Source organism: Pyxicephalus adspersus, chromosome 1 (genome assembly GCF_032062135.1).
Source record: "Pyxicephalus adspersus chromosome 1, UCB_Pads_2.0, whole genome shotgun sequence".
Taxonomy (NCBI): Eukaryota; Metazoa; Chordata; class Amphibia; order Anura; family Pyxicephalidae; genus Pyxicephalus; species Pyxicephalus adspersus.
In genome coordinates this window covers 125,968,829-125,991,094 of record NC_092858.1, presented here as the reverse complement: position 1 = coordinate 125,991,094, position 22,266 = coordinate 125,968,829, and the positions used below count along the sequence as shown (strand labels likewise).

At 35.5% G+C, this 22,266-nt stretch overlaps 1 protein-coding gene across 1 annotated transcript in view; it reads left to right on the top strand.

Annotated features, from left to right (window-relative positions):
- Window positions 1-22,266, top strand: part of ADORA1 (adenosine A1 receptor) — a 60,368-nt gene that overhangs the window by 7,022 nt on the left and 31,080 nt on the right. The window contains exon 2 of the mRNA XM_072426557.1: window positions 6,127-6,497. Coding sequence (XP_072282658.1) covers window positions 6,163-6,497 — 335 coding nt within the window. The 5' untranslated portion in view covers window positions 6,127-6,162. The remainder of the gene's footprint in view (window positions 1-6,126; window positions 6,498-22,266) is intronic.

Sequence of the window (22,266 nt, the reverse complement as noted above, 5' to 3'; positions counted from 1 at the left end):
CTTTAGCAAGAAACTGGGGTCTTGTTTTTAAATAAATTGAATTTATCTCTCTTTTGGGGTGAAATCATTGTGGTTCTGTTCTCAAATCTTTTGATACAGAATGTTAACAACCAGACCTTGTCTATATTATAGACAAGATATAATGTGGTGGGGGAAGCATTCCTAGGAAAGTACAAAAATCTCTGTCTGCATCAGCTCATTGCAGAAATGTCTTGCTTGAAATTTCATTGATTGGTTTGAGGTGAAGGAGTGTTAAAAGGAATAAGGGGCCATCTAAAGAATCAAAAAGTTTTTGGCTTGAGGCCAATTGTATTTACAATATCTAAATGTATACATGTGTGGGCAAATCAGGGCTGTTAAACAGCGGTAGACCCAATATAGAGGTTCAATCTCTTATAATTAGTCCCACATAGAAATCATCAAGGAGAACATATAGTCACTCATATGAAGAATCAAAAGGAATAAAGTAGGCAGGTTGGTCTTAGTGGTAAAATTTACCCAGACACATGGTCAAAGTCCTAAAAAACTTAAGATCTTGTGCTATGAATTTAGATATTTTGTTCCATGCATGGATAGAACAGCTAGTATATGGAATAGTAAAGGGCGGTTAGCGGGTTGTGTCTCAATAGGTGGGTTCTGGCATTATGACATCACTCTGGGTGAAGTTTCTTTGCTTGTCCAAAAGGTTGGGGACCACTGCTCTAAAAGTTTTATGGGGATTGAAGTGTTAAGGGTTTCAGTGTCCAAATCTGGGCCCTCCTGTAAAAATAATAGGGAACTGAGTAACATAAAAAGAGATAATCTGCACAGTAACAACTAGAGGGGTGAGTGAACGTTTCCTTTTAAATGTGCATTTTAAATATTGTTTGACCTTTTGGGTGCATGCGCTGAGCACAGCCATTACTTTTTATGGCTAGACCCAACACAAGTACAGATAACAAAGAAAGTGTTGCAAAATACTCCAAAGTTGTGACCTGAAAAAACATTTTAGCTGTAAACAAGCCATGTAATGTGTTTAAAACTGAAATATTACCATGTCTGAGTGATATGGATATCATAGGGGAATTGGATTGTTGGTATATTTCATTGATTTACATGTGTTTCACAAATGTTCACAGAGGTTTCGAATTCTTGTGTTTCATTTTTTCAAAAATGCTCAGAAATGCTTTGGAATAGGTCTTTTGTTATGTAAGTACATCAACATTCTTTTTTTGTTTTTTTATTGGCGCTGAAGCATTAGTCTAGTGCCTCACTAAAGCTTAAAATGAATTTAGACTTCATATAGTTATTCATTTCTTCTGAGGGCCGTACCTTAGAGACAGCAGCAGCATAGCGAGCATGGAAAGTAATGCTAAACAAAATGTTAATTCATACACCTTGAATACAGAGGAGAATATTGATTTATGTGTTAACAGCAATGTTGTGAAGACCAGATGACATCAGGATATGAATGCTGTGAAATGTACAACGTTATGTGCAAACTAAAACCCCGATATAAAATTTTGTCATGTAAAAATATTATCGGTCTAATACCATCACGAATATAGTAATATTTAATTGTAAAAACCACATGTATGATCGGGTATATTGTTACATGAAAAGAACCGAAGACAATGGGCATCTTTGCTGGCAGCACTTGTCTGCTTAATGATCTATGTCAATAGATTGATATACAAACTTCACACAAAATTTCACACTTTGACTTTACTACACTGTTTCATCAGCCATGAACATAATCTTGCCTCTCCTATCATCTATCATGTAAGGGTGTATGTATATGTGTGTGTGTATATATGTATATTGAGATATATATATATATATTTATATAGATATATATATTATTGTATTGTATTGTATTAGTCAGTTCATAGCTTAAAGGATACCCCCTAATTGGTTACCCAAAACAAAAAGACATACCTTTTTGGTGTTCTATCTGTGTTTTACACAGTAGCAGACTTCTACAGTTAAAGAGACTTCATGAGGTCTGCTAGGATGTGGAATTGAATTGAGTTCTACAGAGCCTCTGGGTTCCAGGACCCAAAACAGAATTTAGGATTCTGAGAAAATAAAATATTTGTATTTTCTATATCTGTCAAAAACCCTGTAGCCTCTCAGAACATGCAGTAGAAACCTAGGTGACCCATATACACTCTCCACAACCTTGCAAGCCACAATTATTGTATAAATAAATGTAAATATGGTACTGATTTTTTTAAGGCTCTCCAAGGCTGGAAAAGATACACTTTTATCAGTAAAGCTGGGTGATCCAGCAAACTTAAAATAGATTTAGTCCAGGATTGAAAATGTTTGCTAGTAAAATAGCAAATGATTTGAGAAATCCATTCCAGGTTTGCGGGATCACCCAGCTTCACTGATGAAAGTGTATTCTCCCAAGACTTGGAGAGGTTTAATAAAGATTCAATTGTGAACATGAATCTAGAAAACAAAAATGCATACAAGTATCAATTTTTAAAAACGGTAAAGAAAATTTTAACCTTGATGTCAAGTTTATGAGTTTAAGAAATATTGAATATTGTTATTGCACAGTATTTATATAGCGCCATCATATTGTACAAGGTCCATAGTCATGTCACTAGCTGTCCCTCAAAGGAGCTCACAATCTAATGTCCCTATCATAGTCATATGTCTTTAATACAGTCTAAGGTACATTTTGGGGAAAGACAATTTACCTAACTGCATGTTTTTGAGATGAAACCAGAGTACCCAGAGGAAACCCATGCAAACATGAGGAGAACTTGCAAACTCCATGCAGATAGCCTCCTGGCCGCACTTCGAACCTGGGACCCGGCACTGCAAAGGCCACAGCACTTACTTTGGAACCACCGTGCTGCACGTACAATTCATGATCACCTCCCTGGTTTAAAGTGTAACTAAAGGCATTTTTTTGTTTTAATGGTGTGGCAAAAGGATATGTAACCAATGTCCTACTCTTTTTGTTATCTTTGTCTCTGTTATAGAGAATTGCTTTCCCTAATTGTCCTGATCACCAATGCCTCCAGGTATAAGTGTGGGTAAATCTAAAATTTTGAGTTGCTGCCAGAATAGGATTTGAGAGAATCTTCCAATAGTAATAGTTGTTCCCACAGATTCTTTTTAGGTCTATGAGATGGGGAAAAAGAGGGAAATCTCAAAAATATGATGATAAAAAAACTTACAGCTGGTATATAGTATTACTATTCCAAATAAAATGTATTGCCAAGGGCCGATTAGTTTGTTTTAAATGGCATATTTATAGTTTGTAATTCTCTATTCACTCTCTAAATGAATAGCCAACAAGGACATATAATCACATATACTACAAAGGAGTTTAAAAATGTAAAATAGTTTTCAATTTTAATCTGTATTTTTAAAGGATAAGAAATGTTTCCCTTTTAATGTCGATTGAACAATGAATACAGAATAGACATTGGCCCTGATTTATTAAAGCTCTCAAGGCTGGAGAGAATACACTTTCACCAGTGAAGCTGGGTGATCCAACAAACCTGGGATGGATCTGGTCCAGGATTCAAAGCATTTGCTAGCAAATAGCAAATGACATTGAAGAAATCCATTCCAGGTTTGCTTGATCACCTAGCTTCACTGGTGAAAGTGTATTCTCTCCAGCCTTGGAGAGCTTTAATAAATCAGGCCCATTGCATACAGAAATGAGCAATCTTTCTCCCTTTTTTTTTCTTAGGTTTCACACATTTGGCATTGTTAACTTTGTTATATTTTCTGTAGTATATGCTGGTAATAAGTGCAGGTAAATATTTTATTAGATAATGAATGTTACTGTAAATTTTCTTCCTGTTTACTACTACTTCAAATAAATAAGTAAATACGTTTAACATTTCATGAAATCCTATATTTTTGGCTGTTATGTAATTTGTTATAGAGAACAACCTTACATCTACAATCAATGGTTCAATTGGTAAAATGTTTCCACGATTTATAGATTTTTAATTGAATCAAACATTAGCAATGTGTGAATTCTGTGTTAAAATCGATGGATAAAAACATTTATAAATGGACTCATTAATGTCTTTCTCATTAATATCCTATTCTGCTACGATTAATATCATATTCTGCTTGTGCATAATTTCACCAAAAGCCTTTTACTACATTCTACAAACCTTTTTCTTCTTTTCATAGTTTTGGTGTACCCTCCCTAGTGTAGTGTTTATAAACAATACCACTCGTGCCTATATTCTTTTTTTTCAAACCTACCTATATTCTATACAAATATAATTACACATTAAAGGGTAGAAACTGTCTAGTATAATCAGTTTGTATTATTAGTGTTCTTGCTGAGTGAATGTATAATAAGGATAGTTATATAATGAGTTGAACTAAAGCCTAATGATGAATTGGGGGCTGGTTTTAGGGAATGGATCTTTTCATCAGACCATTAATTCCAACAACAATTTTCCTATAACCATATCGTTGGATTTAACAGATTTAGGCTTGTTATTCTCTTGTAGAAAGCTCCCTTGTTTGAATATTCAAAGTCTCTGGATTTCAGTTAAGCACCAATATCCCCCTTTGCTCTTCCACTAGCTGCTAGAAAGAATTTTTCCTCCTGTAAGATTTAAAATGATTGTGTGAATGCATTCTGGTAGCTTGGCTGGGATTTAAATTTAGGGCCCCAGCAATACCAGGCTAAATTCTAATCTAGCTACCGCCATCCATATACTGTATAAAGAGGTGGAAGAACTAAGACAGCACAGAAAGTTATATGGCTATCCAGGGGGCCCAGTTACAACCTTAATACTCAAGATGTTAACTAGGGAAGTTGTGCAGTTGGTGGAAAATGTACCTGCATGCCAATTAAAGGGCTGAATGGACAGGAGAGTAGTGGGTGAATGATGGGGTCAGTATAGGCAATCTACTTGGGGAAGCTTCACTGTACGTAATGCAGTCTATAGTCTATAGTTTCCATACATTGTTTACCGATGATGACCAAAGAAGCTATAGCCATGCTAAGGCTTAAAATTATCAGTTCCTGGGCACATGAATGACAAATGACGTCCCATCACATCTCTCCAGTACATTGGTTGAGACAGCTGCTATAGCTTTTTCCATTTTCATTCTGCAGTGCTGCTGTAGTGATCTATACCTGGCTGATTCTACCTGATACTGTTTGCTTGGTTAGTGTTCTGATACTCTGGCTTTAATGTGTTCTGAATCACTGACTCAAAATGAGTATTCTGCTCTGGTTATGAATGCTTTTTTCAGGTGTGTCACTGAAACTACTGCCAAAAAATTAGCTTTACATCCAGACAATTAGCATTCTTAGAGAATGAGTTCAGCAGTGGTAACTTTTAAAATCTCTTATTATAGATCAACTTTAAGTCAACTCAATCTATTGCAATTACCCTACTTATAGAGCAGATTTCTTTTGTAAAGTTGATAAATTGATTCCTAAGAAAAAAAAAAGTGCCTAGATCATGTAGATGGATCAGAGTTTAACATAGATTGTCTGTGTTACCATGTTAGCAAATTAGAAAAAAAGCATTTTTAATAATTAAATGGCTTAGTGTCAGGTGTCTACACAAAATAGTGATCTTGTACACCAGAATACATAAACTTTTGAAACCCTCTATTTGAATTGACTGAAGGTCACTGCAATGAAAAGTGTTGGTATAAATAGGCCGTATTTAAAAAAAAAAAGATGTAATTTTGCACGTCCACAGATTTCGGTTGTGCTGGAATTTGCAGCAAAATCCATGGCGTTTAGTTGAAACAATCCCTTAATAGTTTCTAGAAATAAACAAGGACTTGCTGATCTGGCAGAAAAGGAACATTCATCAGCACATATGCAAATTAGTACTAGACTAGTTATCATGATAGATGCCATTGGTGGCTTATGAGATCTATATGAAATGGTTGACAATGCTGCTAAAGACTATGCAGTATACATTTACCAGCAAGCTCACTGCATTACCTGACACCCACTATTCTTACAATTCCACTAAGTCAGCATGTGTTTAATATTTGATGCGGTCTAAACTAAGCATGTCTATATTTTTCTCATGAAACCCATTGTTCTTTTCAATAATGTGCCATGCATGGCATTTTCTGTGATGTACTGGGTCTTACAAGACTTAATTCAATTTTTTTTTTCAGGTTCAGGATTAACAGCATTCTCCACTTTGAAACAGCATGGGCACCTCAGTCTCACTAGCTGTCTACATCGTCATTGAAGTCCTGATCGCTTTGGTCTCGGTTCTCGGTAACATACTGGTGATCTGGGCTGTAATCGTGAACCAAGCACTTCGAGACACCACTTTTTTCTTCATTGTGTCATTGGCTGTGGCTGACATTGCAGTAGGAGCGCTGGTCATTCCTTTGGCCATTATAATTAGTATTGGACTGGAGACTGAGTTTTATAGCTGCCTTATGGTGGCTTGTATTATGCTAATTTTGACTCAAAGCTCTATACTAGCATTGCTAGCCATTGCTGTAGACCGGTATCTACGTGTCAAAATCCCTACAAGGTATGTGACTTAATATTAATATACCTGAACATCTTTATGTCTGTTTGGTGTAAATGTCTGTACACAAGGGCTTTTTTTCTTTATTGATGTTCTCTTTTGGGTCATACTCAAAATCTTTTCTCCTTTCTGTAAACAGAATGTTGTGCAAATATAAAACTGGTGTAGACCAAATGGCTGTTTATAGGAACTCTATCATTTTCTATCAGGAATAAATAGCCACTACTGTAATTGTAATATTAATATTATGTAATATTCCCCCATTGAAGAACTTGGGTAAGGATTATTTTTTACCCATTTTAATGAACTCAAGATAAGGATTTTCTCCACTTGCTGGCACTTTGTAGAGTGGGGGAATGTTTAAAAGACCAATTCACTATAAGCCAAGTTGCCTTTTTAATGTATGTAATACAATCAATAATAATGCATTTGTAAGTGACAAACGATTCACTGGAACAAAAAATCTTTATAGAAAGCCCGTACTAATGGAATATGGAAGCTGCCATTACTGACCTCTCCTTCTTCTATAAAAGTTGTATGCGGATCCAGTGACGTTAAAGTGTAAATCAAGTTTTGTAGAATCAAATAAAAATCCGTCTAAGTGAACTGTATATAATAAACTGATTCTAGCAAACATTGCAGATTCTTATTTTCCAGTAATGGCTGTTTTCTAAAATTATTTTTAAAACTTTTTTAATAGGAAGGTTATTCTAATTATAACCCCCATGCATGCCTTAAGAAGAGGAAGAGCCCTAGGGAAAATCCTCCACTACCTCCCAATATAAAAATTTGGAAAATTCTATTACAGAAAATGCCTGAATGTGACTTTTATCTCAGCAAAGACTTCAAAGAAAATCAGTGAGTCAATCGCATAAGCAGGAGATAAGATTTCTCGGGGCATACCATACATCAATGGTGTATAAAATGCCGACAGGTTCCAATATTGCAAGAACTCAACATTTTAATTTTAAGAAAGTAGCATCTAACTGGTGTTTGGAGATGATTTTAAAAACATTGAATTACAAAATGATGGGTGAAACAGTTATACAGGTTAAATTATTCTTTTTTTAAATTTAAAAACATTTCTACAGGTTTTTTTGACCCACAGGCCTGGAACAAGAAGTCACATTAGGAGTTTGAATTCCCCTCTGATTTTCTTCATTGTTATTGTGGGTCAGGGGCTCAAATATTAGATAGCCAGGTGTATGGGGGAATGAAAATGAACTTTTAGCTGCCTTATTTCTAGCTTTCCTATAGCAGGCTTGCCACAAATCTTTCGGATGTCTTCGGGTGTGGGTGGGGCCTATGTGTCCTGACATATTGCCTACAACCACCACACAGACTGACTTATAGTGGAGGCTATTGGGGACTAATTGACCAGAGGAGTTCAGGAGCCAGCCAAGTGAGAGTTGGGAGGGTTTCTTGGCCACCCGGTCTAAGTCTGGGTCTTTCCCTGGGAGCCCCACACATTAGTCTTTTGGAAGTAGTCCCGGAGTCTTCAGCCTTAAATTTTCAGTATATATATAAAATCTCTACTGCGCACAGATCTTTTTTACATAGGTCATCTGTGTAAATATAAAAATATTCTTTCTGATATACAGCAGTCTAATTTCAGAGAGCCTGAGTTTGAGCACTTCTAGATTCATATTCATAAAAGCACTTTATTGTTTAGCAGATTAAATGTCCACGCTATAGCCATTAAAATATTACAAAGCATAGCCTACCAAGTTACTCACAAACTAAGTACTGAAGTAGGGTACAAGAGCTGGGGAAGTCAACAGCAGTGTTATGCAGAAGCACTTTAAAGTTGTGTTTTGTGCTTTTATGAATATGAATACAAGAACGCTCAACTATTTTTGGCTTTGACATTATAACGATTGCTACTGCTTTGAATATTTATATGTAGCTAGAAGTGGATCGCTGCTAATTGGGCTTACTTTCTGTCAAGGGAATATGAGGTGACCTGTCTCTGTCCTTTTTAAATATTTCAAAGTTGCAGTCTAATGTTGTTTACAGAATAGTTATGAAAGATCAGAACATCTCCATCTACTATATTTATGAATGGGTATTATCTAGGGTGTTGTATGTTTTTTTTAATTTCCATTAATGGGGGGAAATCAGAAAATAGGGCCATGCATTTAATACTTAATGAAAACTCTACTTTTTGTTAAAACTTCTATACCTTAAATAATGTAATGTTTAATAAAATAACCATTTATGCTTCTGTTGTAATGTTCTCAAAATGTAAAATTTAATGCAATATGGCAACGTGGAGGTGTTCTGTACAATGGTACCAAAAATGTTTTTTTTCTGGTTGTCTCAGACGTCTGCACTAAAATTTTAGATATCCCTCCAAATTGAAAACCATTTTTGGTGAGATACTCCCTAAGCCTTTTTTTCTAAGGACATTCAGACACTGCAGCTCTCTTCGTTAGAACATTGAGATTTGCTCATCTGATTATGAGTACATGTGATATATACAGATCAGCCAAAAAGGCAATTGTTTTTAATAATATCAAATGGCTAAAGGAGTTTGAAAGCACCATTTGTTTGGATCTTGAAGACAATGGGCCCTGTGATGTAAAAATACCTTTTAATATGTGTTCTGTTTGTCAGTGTTTTAACCCATTTTATCCAATATTCACATTTTTTTAGTTAGAAAAATTGATGAATTTTGGTGAATGTTGTGGGATTACTGGGTAAAACATTATTAAATAGATCTGTTAATATGTATTGGCAGTATATAAATCAAAGACTAAAGACAAATTAGGAAGACTCTACTGACAGATGAACTGACTGTAAATCAGAGATTTTTTTTCCCTTGCCAGCTCTCCCTTTGAACAGAACATGACCCAACCAAACATAATGGTGGTACTTCATAACAAAAAACATCAACCAAAATGGTAATTTTTGGGCACAAGTGAACCAACCAATACAATATATAAAATACCAGCAAACTTTTTTTTATAATTTCTGCTAAAAATCATTTTCCTTAAAAAAGTTCAACATTTGTTTGGTATTAAAATTTGTTCAAATATTTTTGATACAATGCACAAACTCATATAAAGCACATAATATAGTTATCAATTAACATTACAGCAGTTTACAATGAAGAGTGAAAGACTTAGGCTAGGTACACACGTGCAATAATTGTTGTTAGAAAACGAACAACTAAGGACAAATCAACGAATATGCACGATTATTTTGATTACATGCTGTAACGATACAATTGCTCACATATAATCCACCAATAGTATACACACCTTAAATACAATGGTTTGAACGATGCAGGAAGTGATATGTACAGGAGAAAGTGTACTGCAGAACCATCTATGATCACTGAACAATCGTACACACACGAGAACGATCGTCACCCAATCAGATCCGCTGGGACGGTCATTCATTTTAAGCGACAATCCTTGTTCATCTGTGTCGTTGGCCAGTTGTTGTGCACTTTTTCTGTTAACAATTATCGAACAATTAGTTGTTAGTTGTTTGTTTCCAACGATTAATATAATTATAATTATTGAACGTGTTTACGCAACCTTACTCAACCCTGCTTAAGGCTTCATTGTGAATTGATGTAATGTTAATTGATAATAATTGTGGTTTTTATTACAAAGGAATACATGTTGTTCAAAATGTTGATTTGGACCTATTGATTCCTTTTTAAATTGATAAACTTAAGAAGAAGTGGACATGTAGATCAGCAAAATTTGTCGAGTTTTTGAGTTTCTGCATTGTATTGGAAATTGTTAAAAAAAAAGTTTGCTGGCATTTTATATATTGTATTGCCAAAAAGTGCCATTTTGTTTGTTGTTTTTCATTATTTGAAAAAGTTGTGGAATGTGGTATTGTGTGAATTTTAATGGGCCTCTGGAAAGACTTTTATTCTACTTTGAACAGATAATAGTTGTACGGTACTGTGCATAGGGGAATTTGGATTTTACACAGTTACATTACAGAACAATACTTTGTGGCAAAGCAGTTCAAATGACTTTATGGGCAATAGGGAAGACATGTAATATTGTATGTTATGCCAGACTGTAATTCTGCTTTGAAATTCGATTTTTTTGGACAATTTCTGCACTTTTTATCAAGCAGCTTTTACTTCTCCGAAGAACTGTATGTTAGAAGACGTTGCTTAGTAACAGAATATTGTTTGATGCAAATTTCTAGATTTTTCTGTGTGGCTGGGAACTTTAGATACTCATTTACCATACCTAATGGGACAAGACAGCATATATCATACCTAATGAACATTGTCAAAAAACCACGTTTTATCTATGCAGCCAACAGACAAAATCTGTTCACCTTTTAACCCTCTTTGTGTGGTGCTATCAGAAAGATATAGTAAAAAAATATTTTTATGGAAATAAAATATGTACAATATAAGTCATAATATCAATTAGCTGACTCAATTAATAATAATGAAAAAGCTAAAAAGATGTAAAAACACATAACAGGAAAAGCTTTGAGCTGAAGTATTAGTTTTTGTGGTTTTGACAAGCAAGTGATTTCAAGACAATAAATAGAGATTCCTATATACAGAGCACTTTTAACACATTTTCTTGCCTGCCTTTTCTAAGCCTGGGCCACCTTTAACCACAATGGAGGCTTCAGATCCATTTCACTAAACAGAAAAAACAACCTACTGGAATTAGTGAGCCAACCAAATCATACAATATTTATAGTTTATTGTAAAAGATTCCTAATGCATTATCTTGAAATTACTACTTAACAGAATTATTAATATTGTATTTATTTTTTGTTACTAAAATGTGACAGATTGTAAGAAAGAAATACATATCTTTACAGTTAGGGGAATAAATTGGCAAGGCTAACCAAAATAACTTTTTCACTGGCTATCTGATCGACACCTCTGATCGTGGTCTCCAAACTGTGGCCCTTTTTTTTTTTTTAGCCTTTTATCTGGTCTTCGGGGGAACTGCTTACCCTCTGACCTTAAGCCATTCCTACAGAAGCTTAACAATTCTTGCTGATAGTTTTAAGTGAATGTAGGAACAAACAAGTGCTGTATTGTTCTACAATGAAGGGAAGGGCAAAATCAAGCGAAAAACCTCATTGCATCTTCTCAAATTGTTGACCAGTCATTCGTAGTCTGTCATATTTAGCCTTCTGACAAGGGAAATCACTAAACATCATTGTGGGACAGCTGTAATAATGCTAGATTTTCACTCTAAATCAGCCTTTTTTGACCTTTTTAACATGGGGGACCCTTAAAATACCTTTCAGATCTTAAGTAAGCCCGGCTATAGTTACTATATCCATAGGTCACGGTATATTAGCATGGTAGTGAGTGGAAAGAATGCCAATGGCAAAGTTAATTGGTGTCAGTGATAACCAACCTGGGTGGTCCAAATTGCTCATGGCTCAAGAACCCCCTAGCAACCTCTCAAGGAACCCTAGGGTTTCACAGAACTCTGGTTGGGAAACACTGTTTTAGAGGAGTGCGCCTGGTGATGAAAATCTAGTGTTTGTTTTGCTTTACACTGGGGCGCTGTTCCTTAAACTAAAGCAAAAATTTGAAGCATTTATCTCCCGCTGACACATTTACCGGAGCGTTATTCCTTCCACTGAAACCAATAGTGTTCCTTTCACAGATGCCATGGATGACACACTATACCTCATAACACTGCCAACCATAGGGCTATATTGTTTTTAACTTCCAATAAGAGAGCATTCAAAGCAGTCAACCTTCAACAATATTGCAATTTGGAAATGTGTAATTTTTTCTAGGCCATATCTGGTGCCTGTTCGTGGGCCAGGGGAGGGCCTATAAACTCTGCAGTGTGGGAGTGTTGGAACCTAGGTAGCACTGTGTACAACACGGAACTTGGTATTCTGGATTGCTGCTGATCGAGGAGAATTGTTAAATTCAAACCATCCTATCTTTGTTGCAGACTATTTATTGTATGCTTTTCTGATGTTGCATGCCTTATTTAAGCAGGGGTGTGCTAATTTGAGCTGTAAAATCCCCATATATTGCAGTCTACTAAGCAATCAGTGCAGATAAGTGAATGTTAATTGGAAAAGTTAGTCTTAATTATCCCTATTATGTTTGAGGTGGTTTGCTGTGTTCTATGCAAATGATTTACTAGACTTTATACTCTTGTGCAGTAGAAGCTGTTGTACACATATTTGTATGTATATCAGATTCCAGTTGATTTTTTACACATGCTGCCTCACAATAGTTGTAGTAGTGGTAATATTGGAATCTTGAGTATTGGTTCAGTTTTACAGCCAAAATAAAACAGAATTACATAAACACTGCTAGTAACTGAATAATTGATTGTTTGATGTACTAAACAAAGTAAATAAAAAGTAAAAAAAGTAAAAAAAAAAAAAATAAAGCTTGAATAGATATTCAAGTATTTATATATTCTCAACAGGTGCAATAATCCCTCACTGACCTCTGTACCTGCATGTACTGTAAAATAATAATTTTCTTAACATTTAAAGAAGTATTGAAGTCAGGTTTGCTAGATCACCCAGGTTCACTAATGAAAGTGTATCTTTTCCAGCCTTGGAGAACTTAAGTAAATATCACCCACTGAACAAGTATGCAGACTTTCTTTACTTTTCGCTGACTTTTGTGATTTGTATCAGGCTCGCCGCTTTCTGACACCTACTAATATTATGTACTGAAGCTGGTGGGTTGTAACCACAAGAAGCATTTGAAAAGGTCCAACAATGGCATTTTCTCTCCTATGACCTTTTATTTACAATAATGATTCCTTAGAAATGATAATATGATAACACCATTTGCTATACATCCTAAAGCATATAACTTATATTTGGATGAATCAGACCCAGTGTTTCTGAATAATGGCACTACTGACTTTTTTCTATATTTTGCTGAAAGCACATGTGTCTTTCTAAAGGTTATTACAAGGTGAGACCATTGCAAAGTTTGCTTCTAAGTGCCTTAGAGCATATTCTTAGATGAAAGGATATGCCTGAAGCTATCAACGCCCTTTTCCTCTATCCTGCCTGTTGCTTGTCTGGAAGCATTTGTGTTTATGGATCTGTGAATTTTTAATGTTCTTCTCACCCAATCTGTTAGTTGTACTAAAAATAACCCCAAAACAATATGTCTTAATAAATATGTGATGTTTCTCTAGTTCCTATTCAATTCTATACTGAAGGAGTAATATAAAAAAAGTGAAAATACTTTTATTTAGGCTTTAATTATATATATATAATATATATATATATATATATATATGTATATATATATATATGAACAAATTTGAATCACTATACTTGTTACCAATAACGCGTTATTCTTGTCCATTATTGAAAATGGGGGGGGGGGCATGTAATTGTATTATAACAGATAATAGATAACACATTCAGTTTTGGGCAGTACTAGAGCACCTTTCAAACAATGATAGTCCTACCTCCAGGTGCAGTGGGACTGGCTTCTCTTTATAGATGTGGTTTTAAAGGTTTTGCAATTTTGCATCTCTAATAACCCTGTATAGCCATGCTACCTTGCAAAATACAGACCTGGAGGGATGGCACTGATGGGGCTTCTTCAGGTCATCCATTGCTTAACACAGGCCCAATGCAACAAGAAATAATAAATTGCTTAAAGCAAGTGTGTTTAACAAGCATTCCCGTATGGTAAATGCATCCCACATATTATGAATCAAGCCTAAATGTTGCAATAGTTTGAGTAATTGGAGAGTTGGAGCTGATAAAATAGGTTCTGTTTAAAATCAATTTAATTCTTAAAATGCTAAAGCATTTCAAATATGCTTAGAATGAAATCAGAGTGAGATGCAGAAGACTTGGAGTACTGAAATTCTGATTTTAAAAAAACTGAGATTATTATCCTTTTCTAAAATATAACATTACATTTGAAATATGAGTGCACCTAAGACACTTTTATTGTTGTACAGAAAAAATCATACTTGGTAATCTATGAGCTAAATTTACCATAAGTGGTTGTAGACATTATGGATCATATATAGCCTAATGGCTTTTTTACTGGAAATTATTGGAAGGTAGAGCAGTGAAATATACACGACTTTATTTTATTTTTCTGGAAAAGTTGCATAACCTAGAATATTTCTCATCTGCATTTTTCCCACCTATAGCTGGAAGGTCTTGGATTACGTTTTTATTCAGAAACTGAATACAGTAACTAGATGACCCATGGGATCCCAGATAACTGTAAATTACTTTAATGTGTATTATGTCTCATTATGTCTTGTTGTACATTTCTAATCTGGTTAGATAGGGTCATGGGAAGTAGAGATTTCACGTGGCCCACAAACAACCAAAAAAAAAAAAACCTCTAAATTCCCTACAGTATTTAGTAGGCTAGTTCTGTAATTAGAACTAGACTAAATAAAGACTAATAACGATACTGTTCTCAAAGCAGGAGTTCTTGCAGATTGCTAAGGATTTCAAAATATAAGAAGAAAATAAGGGTAAGGAACATCAAGATGGAGATAAAAAAATTTTGAACTGAAAAATTGCAGGTGTCAATATTACATGTGCTAAATATACTAGATCTGCACCTAACAAGCATTGCTACTGGTGTACGAAGCCTAAAAAGACCCCTATATATCAGTGGTTGCCAACCTTTCTGACCTCATGGACCACTATGTTCACCAAACTCGGACCGTGCATGCACAGGGAGCCATGTGCCACTCAAAGGGGAAATAACTTCCCCCAGAGTGACGTCATGATGCTAGAACCTGCCCACTTTCCCATCACAGGCTAAGACCTGCTTGCTAAACATCCTGGGGGTACAGCAGCACAGGGCTGTGGACGTAACAAATGTTGTGTCCACAGCCCTGCACTACTGTCCCCCAAGGATGTTTATCAAGCAGATCTGAGCCTGCGATGGGAGAGTGGGCGAGTTGGGTCTATACGGAGGACAGAGCCGCGGACCACAAAAATGTTCTCCACCGGTTGGCGACTGCTGCTGTAAATGACAGTGTTTAGTGATTAAGTTTATAAGGCCAAACTGTGCTCATGTTGCATCAGTGTTTACAGAGGACCTGCCCCTTTTTGGTTTACTTCTTATTAATAACATTGTATTTCTTTTAAAATGTATCCTCTATATACAAAAGCCTGACCTTTAGAAAAAAGTGTGACCTTTAGTTTTTCCATGTACTGCTCCCTGAATTGACATTTACACTGAGGAACAAAGGACATTACTAATGTCCAAATGTACTAACCCATAGCAACAAATTGGATTTAATTGCACTGAAATCCAAAGAGTAAAGTATGGCTCCTAATTGACTTTTTGAACTTATTATGCTTTGCGTTATTGAATAGACCTCCATCCTCTTGGGTTTTTAAAGGAAACATTTCCCAGAAAGCATTGTCTGAATTGATTACATTTGTTTTTCAGAATTTCATAAAATCACTGCTGTAGAACTTTATATGTATACACACAGCTTGGTTCAAATAAGGCCATATAGTGCATGTAAAAAAAAGCTTTCAGATTTAGAGTAAATAGAGTAAATAATTCGTTTCACCTATTTAATAGAAAGTGGTTCAATGCATAAAGCACAACAAGCTAGATCGTTTGCACCATGTATGCCTTCTAATTTATGTTCATTTTACATTTCTCAATTTTTGCAAGAATACAGCAAAATCATTACAGGGCCTCCACGATGGGGCTTAGACATTCTCATTATTTTCATCCATTTAACTTATAGAGGGCTGTATTTTTCAGTCATTGCAAAATGAACCTTCATCTTTCATATCACTTGCAAATGTAACATCATTATATCAACCATATATTAAGGCATCTGCCCACCCTCACACATCCTAAAATTGTGGAGTCTTGGGACATAAAGCAGAACTATACCTGCATTTGAAAAAATGTAAACTTTTCATAATTAAAAAAAAAAAAAATTTAAAGGTATTGGTCTCCTTTCCCTTTCTTCAGAACCAGGCAAGGTGTATGCTGTAATGAACATCGGCTCAAATGCTATCTACACAAGGATCTTCCCTGCTCCTAATGACCACCAGTTAATAGAAAAGTTACTAATGAGCCCTGTTAACATACATACATGCGGTGTATCCACTGGCTGCTGTGCAACTCCCTGTACACTCCGGCCAGGATAGAAGATGATTCTGCCAGAACAGATGGCAATTTGGGAGAAAAAAGAAAGGAATTTAATTCTACATTAAAAGGGAGACTACACCGATATCTGTAAAAGTAAAAAAAAATGGGTGTGATTTACTAAAGAAATTTGTATTTCTGTTAGAAAAAACTTCTGCTAGTCTTTCTTTCCGTACATCACTGGGAGACATATTGAAGGCTTGTTGTAATTATGGCTGCCTGATTTAAAATATAGCCTTAAACTAATAAAATGCTACAACTAACACAGTAAACAATAACGAATATGGAATCTCATGTTTTTACTTTGTGGGTAAAATATAAGATCAAGCATTAAAAAAGAAAAAAAATGTAGCACAGTGACTAAATGCTAAACAAGCCAGTGTATGCAGTAATGAAAAATGGAAATCCCTTATGTTGGATAATGATAGTCTTTTACAAAGTAGCAAAATGACAGTTATTTACTAGGTAGGGGAATCTCATAATTACTGTGTAGGACAATGATAATTAGTAGATAATAGTTTAATTTACTATGTTATAATAGTGCTTTTACATTTCCTGAATATGTACTGCATTTTACTGTGGTTATTTGCATAGCGATGGGAACAGCACATTTAGTCCGGTAAGGAAATGAATGATTTGATGAGCTTGATGGTATGAATTTACTGTACAAAAACCATTTTTTATTAAGCTTAGTTTATAGGTGTGCACACTGAAAAAATACATCTACATTTATTGTCTCATGTCCATTATCTCTCTTCCATCTTTTTTATTTTCAGTTTTTAGCCAGTAACTGTCCGAGGGTGATGGGAGTTTTGACCCTAGGCTACTCTCTTGATTTGGGTAACAGGCACCCCTTTTCGTCTTCATTACATAGAGGAAGGTGTGCACAGTTTGCATTAGAAGCTGCAACATGTAAGTGAGAGCCCCCAATTATTTCCTGGCAGGTGGATTTCCAGTATCATCTTGCCCTTTTACACCCAAGTCTTACTGTTCCTGGCCCACCCCTTTTATTTATTAGATTTCAGTCCTTTCATACAAGGTCAAATACTATATATATATATATATATATATAGAGAGAGAGAGAGAGAGAGAGAGACATAATTTGATTGTTGATGGGAGTTTGCTGGGGGGGGGGGGGGGGGGGGGGGGGGGGGGGGGGATGGGTTGCGGATGCGGAATGGCAGGAAAGGCAAAATACTAGCAGCTAAAACTTTGGTTTTTAGAATTTAGTTAGAGATTTTGTATGAGGATAGTATATACTTTAGGAATAAAGACCCATTTTAAAGCATTACTTAACTCACAGTTGAAATTCTAACCATTAGTTAAGCTCTATGTGCTAATCTTGGTTGGTTTTAAAGATATTTACCATTCCCTTGACAATCAGGGAAAGCAGCTACCAAACCACCCTCTAGGGAGCCACAGTCACTCAGGGTGTGAGGGATTTCTTCTAATCACAGAGTGTATTTGGTTAAACATATTTACATGTGCTGTAGTCCACAAAATGAGGACCCAGCTAAGACCATAAATGATAGGTAAACCTTTACCAAGAATTCACAATGCAATTCAAACTTTCAGGGGTATACAAACACACATATGGTATTTATTCAAAAGCAAGACAAAAAACTTGTTATTGGGGTTTTGGTGTTTTTCATTTTTAAATTGACACATTTACTTATACAGACAATGTCTAATTAAACATGCACAATTTATAAGAGAACCATGCCTTTACAACCTTACAGTCAGAAATATTCTGGAGGAAACAATGGTAAGGCAATGAGTAAGCAAGGTGTAACTCTGGAGGTGGTTAGTTCCTGATTCAGATTCAGCAAGAAGTAGAGGATAGTCAGTGGCTTAAGGGAATTGCCTATGTTTATTGTATAGTTAAAAAGTTTTAAAGGGTTGGGAAATGACCACAGGCGGACAGACGCTCATGATAAGGTCATGTGTGTAGCAGAGGTTGCAATGGAAATTACTGGATGTGTGGAGGAGACCGATTGTGGGGAGTGTTGTATGTGACATATGGGACCTGGATCTTCCAAATACAGGTAGTCCCCGAGTTATGGACATCCAACATACAGACGATTACGAATGGGCTTCCCTGCTTGTTCAAAGCTTGTTCGTGTGCAGGACAGAGGCTTGATGGGGGGAGGGGCGGTTCCCATGAGTTACAGAAGAAATCTTTTGCTGTTCTGCAAGCTTTTGTAACTCTTTAATGGCCAAGACAAACTCTGCAGTTGTTTCATATGCATAATAAAGCACAGCTTGCTCCGGAATTTAATGAATGTCTAGGCTCCATAAAGATTTTTTTTTCTTTGTTTGTGATTAACTCACAGTGAGGATTTTATATAGTAACTGACACCATGCTGCCTAATATTATGTTGAGACAAACATCTGTCCTAATTGCATTTATTAAAATAATGTACCTGTTCTGACTTACATACAAATTCAACTTAAGAACAAACCTACAGTCCCTAGCATGTATGTACCCCAGGGACTACCTTTGCTGTAGGTGGCAGCCAGTAAAGAACTTGGCAGATTAAGAAGCAGGAGGAAATGAGGAGGAAGAGAGGTGGATGATTCAAACAACCTAATTCAGTATGGATTTGAGAAGTGCCAGGTAGGCCAAAAGAGGATGGTACAGTAATAAAGGCAGGATGTAAAGGATGAGGGAGTAAGGGGATACAAATGTTATTAATAATAATGATAATAATTAAAAATAAATAAGCTATTATTACCCAAAAAGATCATTGATTGCAAGAATGTGAGGATATGAAGGTGGGGAAAGTATAATAAAAGTGCCTTCTTATGCCTATCTGGAACTTGTGGGCAGGAAATCCTTGTCTCTGTTGCTTTTTCTTCAAAGCTGCTCAGTCACTCTAGAACTTGAGGAGCTGACTTGTTTAGTCAGTCAGTGAAAATAAAGGCTATAAAGGTATTGAATGAGTTGTGAGAATATATAGTTGCTGTCTCAGGGGCGGTGAAAGGTCAATAGTGTTTGAAGAGCATCAAAGCAGGAGTGCAAATCTAAGATGGAATAGTTTCTGTGCAAGTGTATGCGTACCTGTGCAAAAAAAGAAGAGATAGTGGGCTAATATTAATAAATTCCGGTACAGTGGGAAAGGAGCATTAATAAACTCAGTAACAGAATAAAATGGGTGAAGATAGGGTTTAAGTGTGAGGCTATTGGTGTGAGTTGGTATAGTTGGCAAATTAGAAAGAGACCATTGGGGGATGTAAGTGAGGGACATTGTTTGTATTTATGGAGTGGTAAAATAGAAGAAGCCATGCTGGGAAAAATGTAACAGCACCAGGAGGATGATTAATAACTGCAATTTGGAGATGGGAGATGGATACAGGTAGCTTAAAGAAGCTAGTGGCTTAAAGAACAACGACTTTAGAACGGAGTCTTCCCTAAAAAAATCACAGTGTCTGTTATAGTTCCTCAGGGTATGGCTAAAGTTCAGCCAACTATGAGAGTTCAGCAGATGTGACTGCTCCCAGGAACTGCTAGCACGTGCAATAAAGTCAAATGTAAAGTATTGTTGCATTTGAAAAAAAAACATTTAAATTTTTACTTGTTTGAACTTAAGCATGTCTTCATTTCCACTAATAAAAAGTATTTAAACTAAATATATAATTACATGGGTGCATCAATTTGTGTCTTTTTTTATAGGTCTATAGTTTAGTCTCAAAATCCTATTTAAATCCATTTTAATGCCAAGCTCTAACACCACAAAATGTAATAAAAAAATAGAATAGAAATAAAATAGATAGTCTATACTGTTCATCTGCCACAGGTGAAAGTCTAACTGAATGTTAAAAATTAGTACGATGAGTAGGTAGATTGTTGTAGACTTTTAAAACAAATCAAAGTGAACTGAGAAGTAAAAAAGTAAGCTCACCTTATAAAAAAAAACACACAAATGTAACAATTCATTCTGTATATGTATATGGTATGTGCCTCCATCAATTACAGATGCTGTCTGCATTCTGCTATGATCACTTCCACATTGTCACTTCTGGTTTGGTTGTACCTTTATGTCCCTTGTTCTGCACAGTGTGTAATAGACTGATCAGAGAAAATGTATGCTCAATGGCTTACAACTATTGTGTCTGGAGTAATTTAATAGGATTTTCATAATATGAATGGTTTATATAATATAAATGAACAGCCTTTTTAACCTGAGTTGAATCCTTAAAAATATTTAAGCTTATGGAAGCCTTACTAAAACCAATATATTGGATGTCAGTGGTAAAATTTCAGGTTATAATGGTGAAGGAATTCTAGATTTCCATTAAACCTGGCATGAGAATAGGTATATTGGAGATTCATTGTTGGAGGTTGACAAAAAAAAAATAAATAGCAGATTCAATAAAGGAGTAGAGTGTGTTCACATTTATGTGATTGCTGATTTCTTACTAAGCTTAAGGTTTTTTTTTTGGGCAGGGGTTTATACAGCCGGCTTATAATGACTAAGTATTTTATCTGTTACAGTGAATAATTGTCCCCAATAGCCATAATTAAACACAATTTTTAATGTATATTAAAACATATGGAAATTATTTTTAATTGGGCAATTAAAATGCTTGAATTTTAACAATCCTAGTTGTCCAAAGGGGTACATGAAATTATATGTGGAGCCTAATTATTAATAATGTTCTCTGGAATTGTATTCTTTAGAATCCCGAAAAACCAAACCAAAAAGCCTTATTAAAAAAAAATTGTAAACATTTATGCAAAGGACAGAATGTGTGGACATGTGTGGCTATGTGATATAATACCACCGTGAACCACAACTCCCAGAATCCGTTGGTGTGTATTATTAGTGAACGGAAAAGAAAAAGAATTTTGTACTTTTTTTTTAAGACATATCAGAAGTGTCATTACTCTGACAATTTATTTTAGCTATTGGTTTAGCCTACATTTCATACTATTAATCTAATTTATAAATGCTCCAGGATTCAAGCCGCTTAAGAGCAGCTTAACAAGACGGACCCCCAACTGTGCTGATCCTAATGATCTTGTCTTCCTTGGACAATTCCATGATCTATCTATCACAAAAGTCAATAGATAATAGCTCCTAGCTGTAGAAACTCTTGGTGAAAAGATCTTTTTAATTAATGTGCACTTTCAGGAGGTGAACTATGCACTGATTGACAGAGCTGTCTCCCTAGAGATTCCCTGTGGTTCAGGACATTTCAGTTTCATAGCCTACTGTTCACTGTTCAGAAAAAAGTCCATATGTATTTGGTATGATTACTTGTCAAAGCATCATTTCACTTTTTTTTCTCTACACACTGCCTAGAAGCCAATTCACTGCCATACAAATCCATATCTTTGATTATCTTAGAATAGGTTACAGTCACCCTCAGGCACAATACTGCATTCCCATAGTTTACATAGAGATAAGTCTCACAATTTATTTGTAAAACCTTTTTTGTTAAAGCTGTTTTAATATTCCTCTAGGTAGCTGGTATGTCCTGTGGCAAGAAGATATTAACTTATCAAAATTTTTTCAGAGCAATACCTTAGAGATAACACTGATCTGTTTAATCTGTATTGTCAGGGCAACAGAAACCTTTAGCAGATGTTCTTATTAATGCACCCAAAGAACATATCAATGGCCATCACCAGGTCACTGTCTAATGACATCTTTT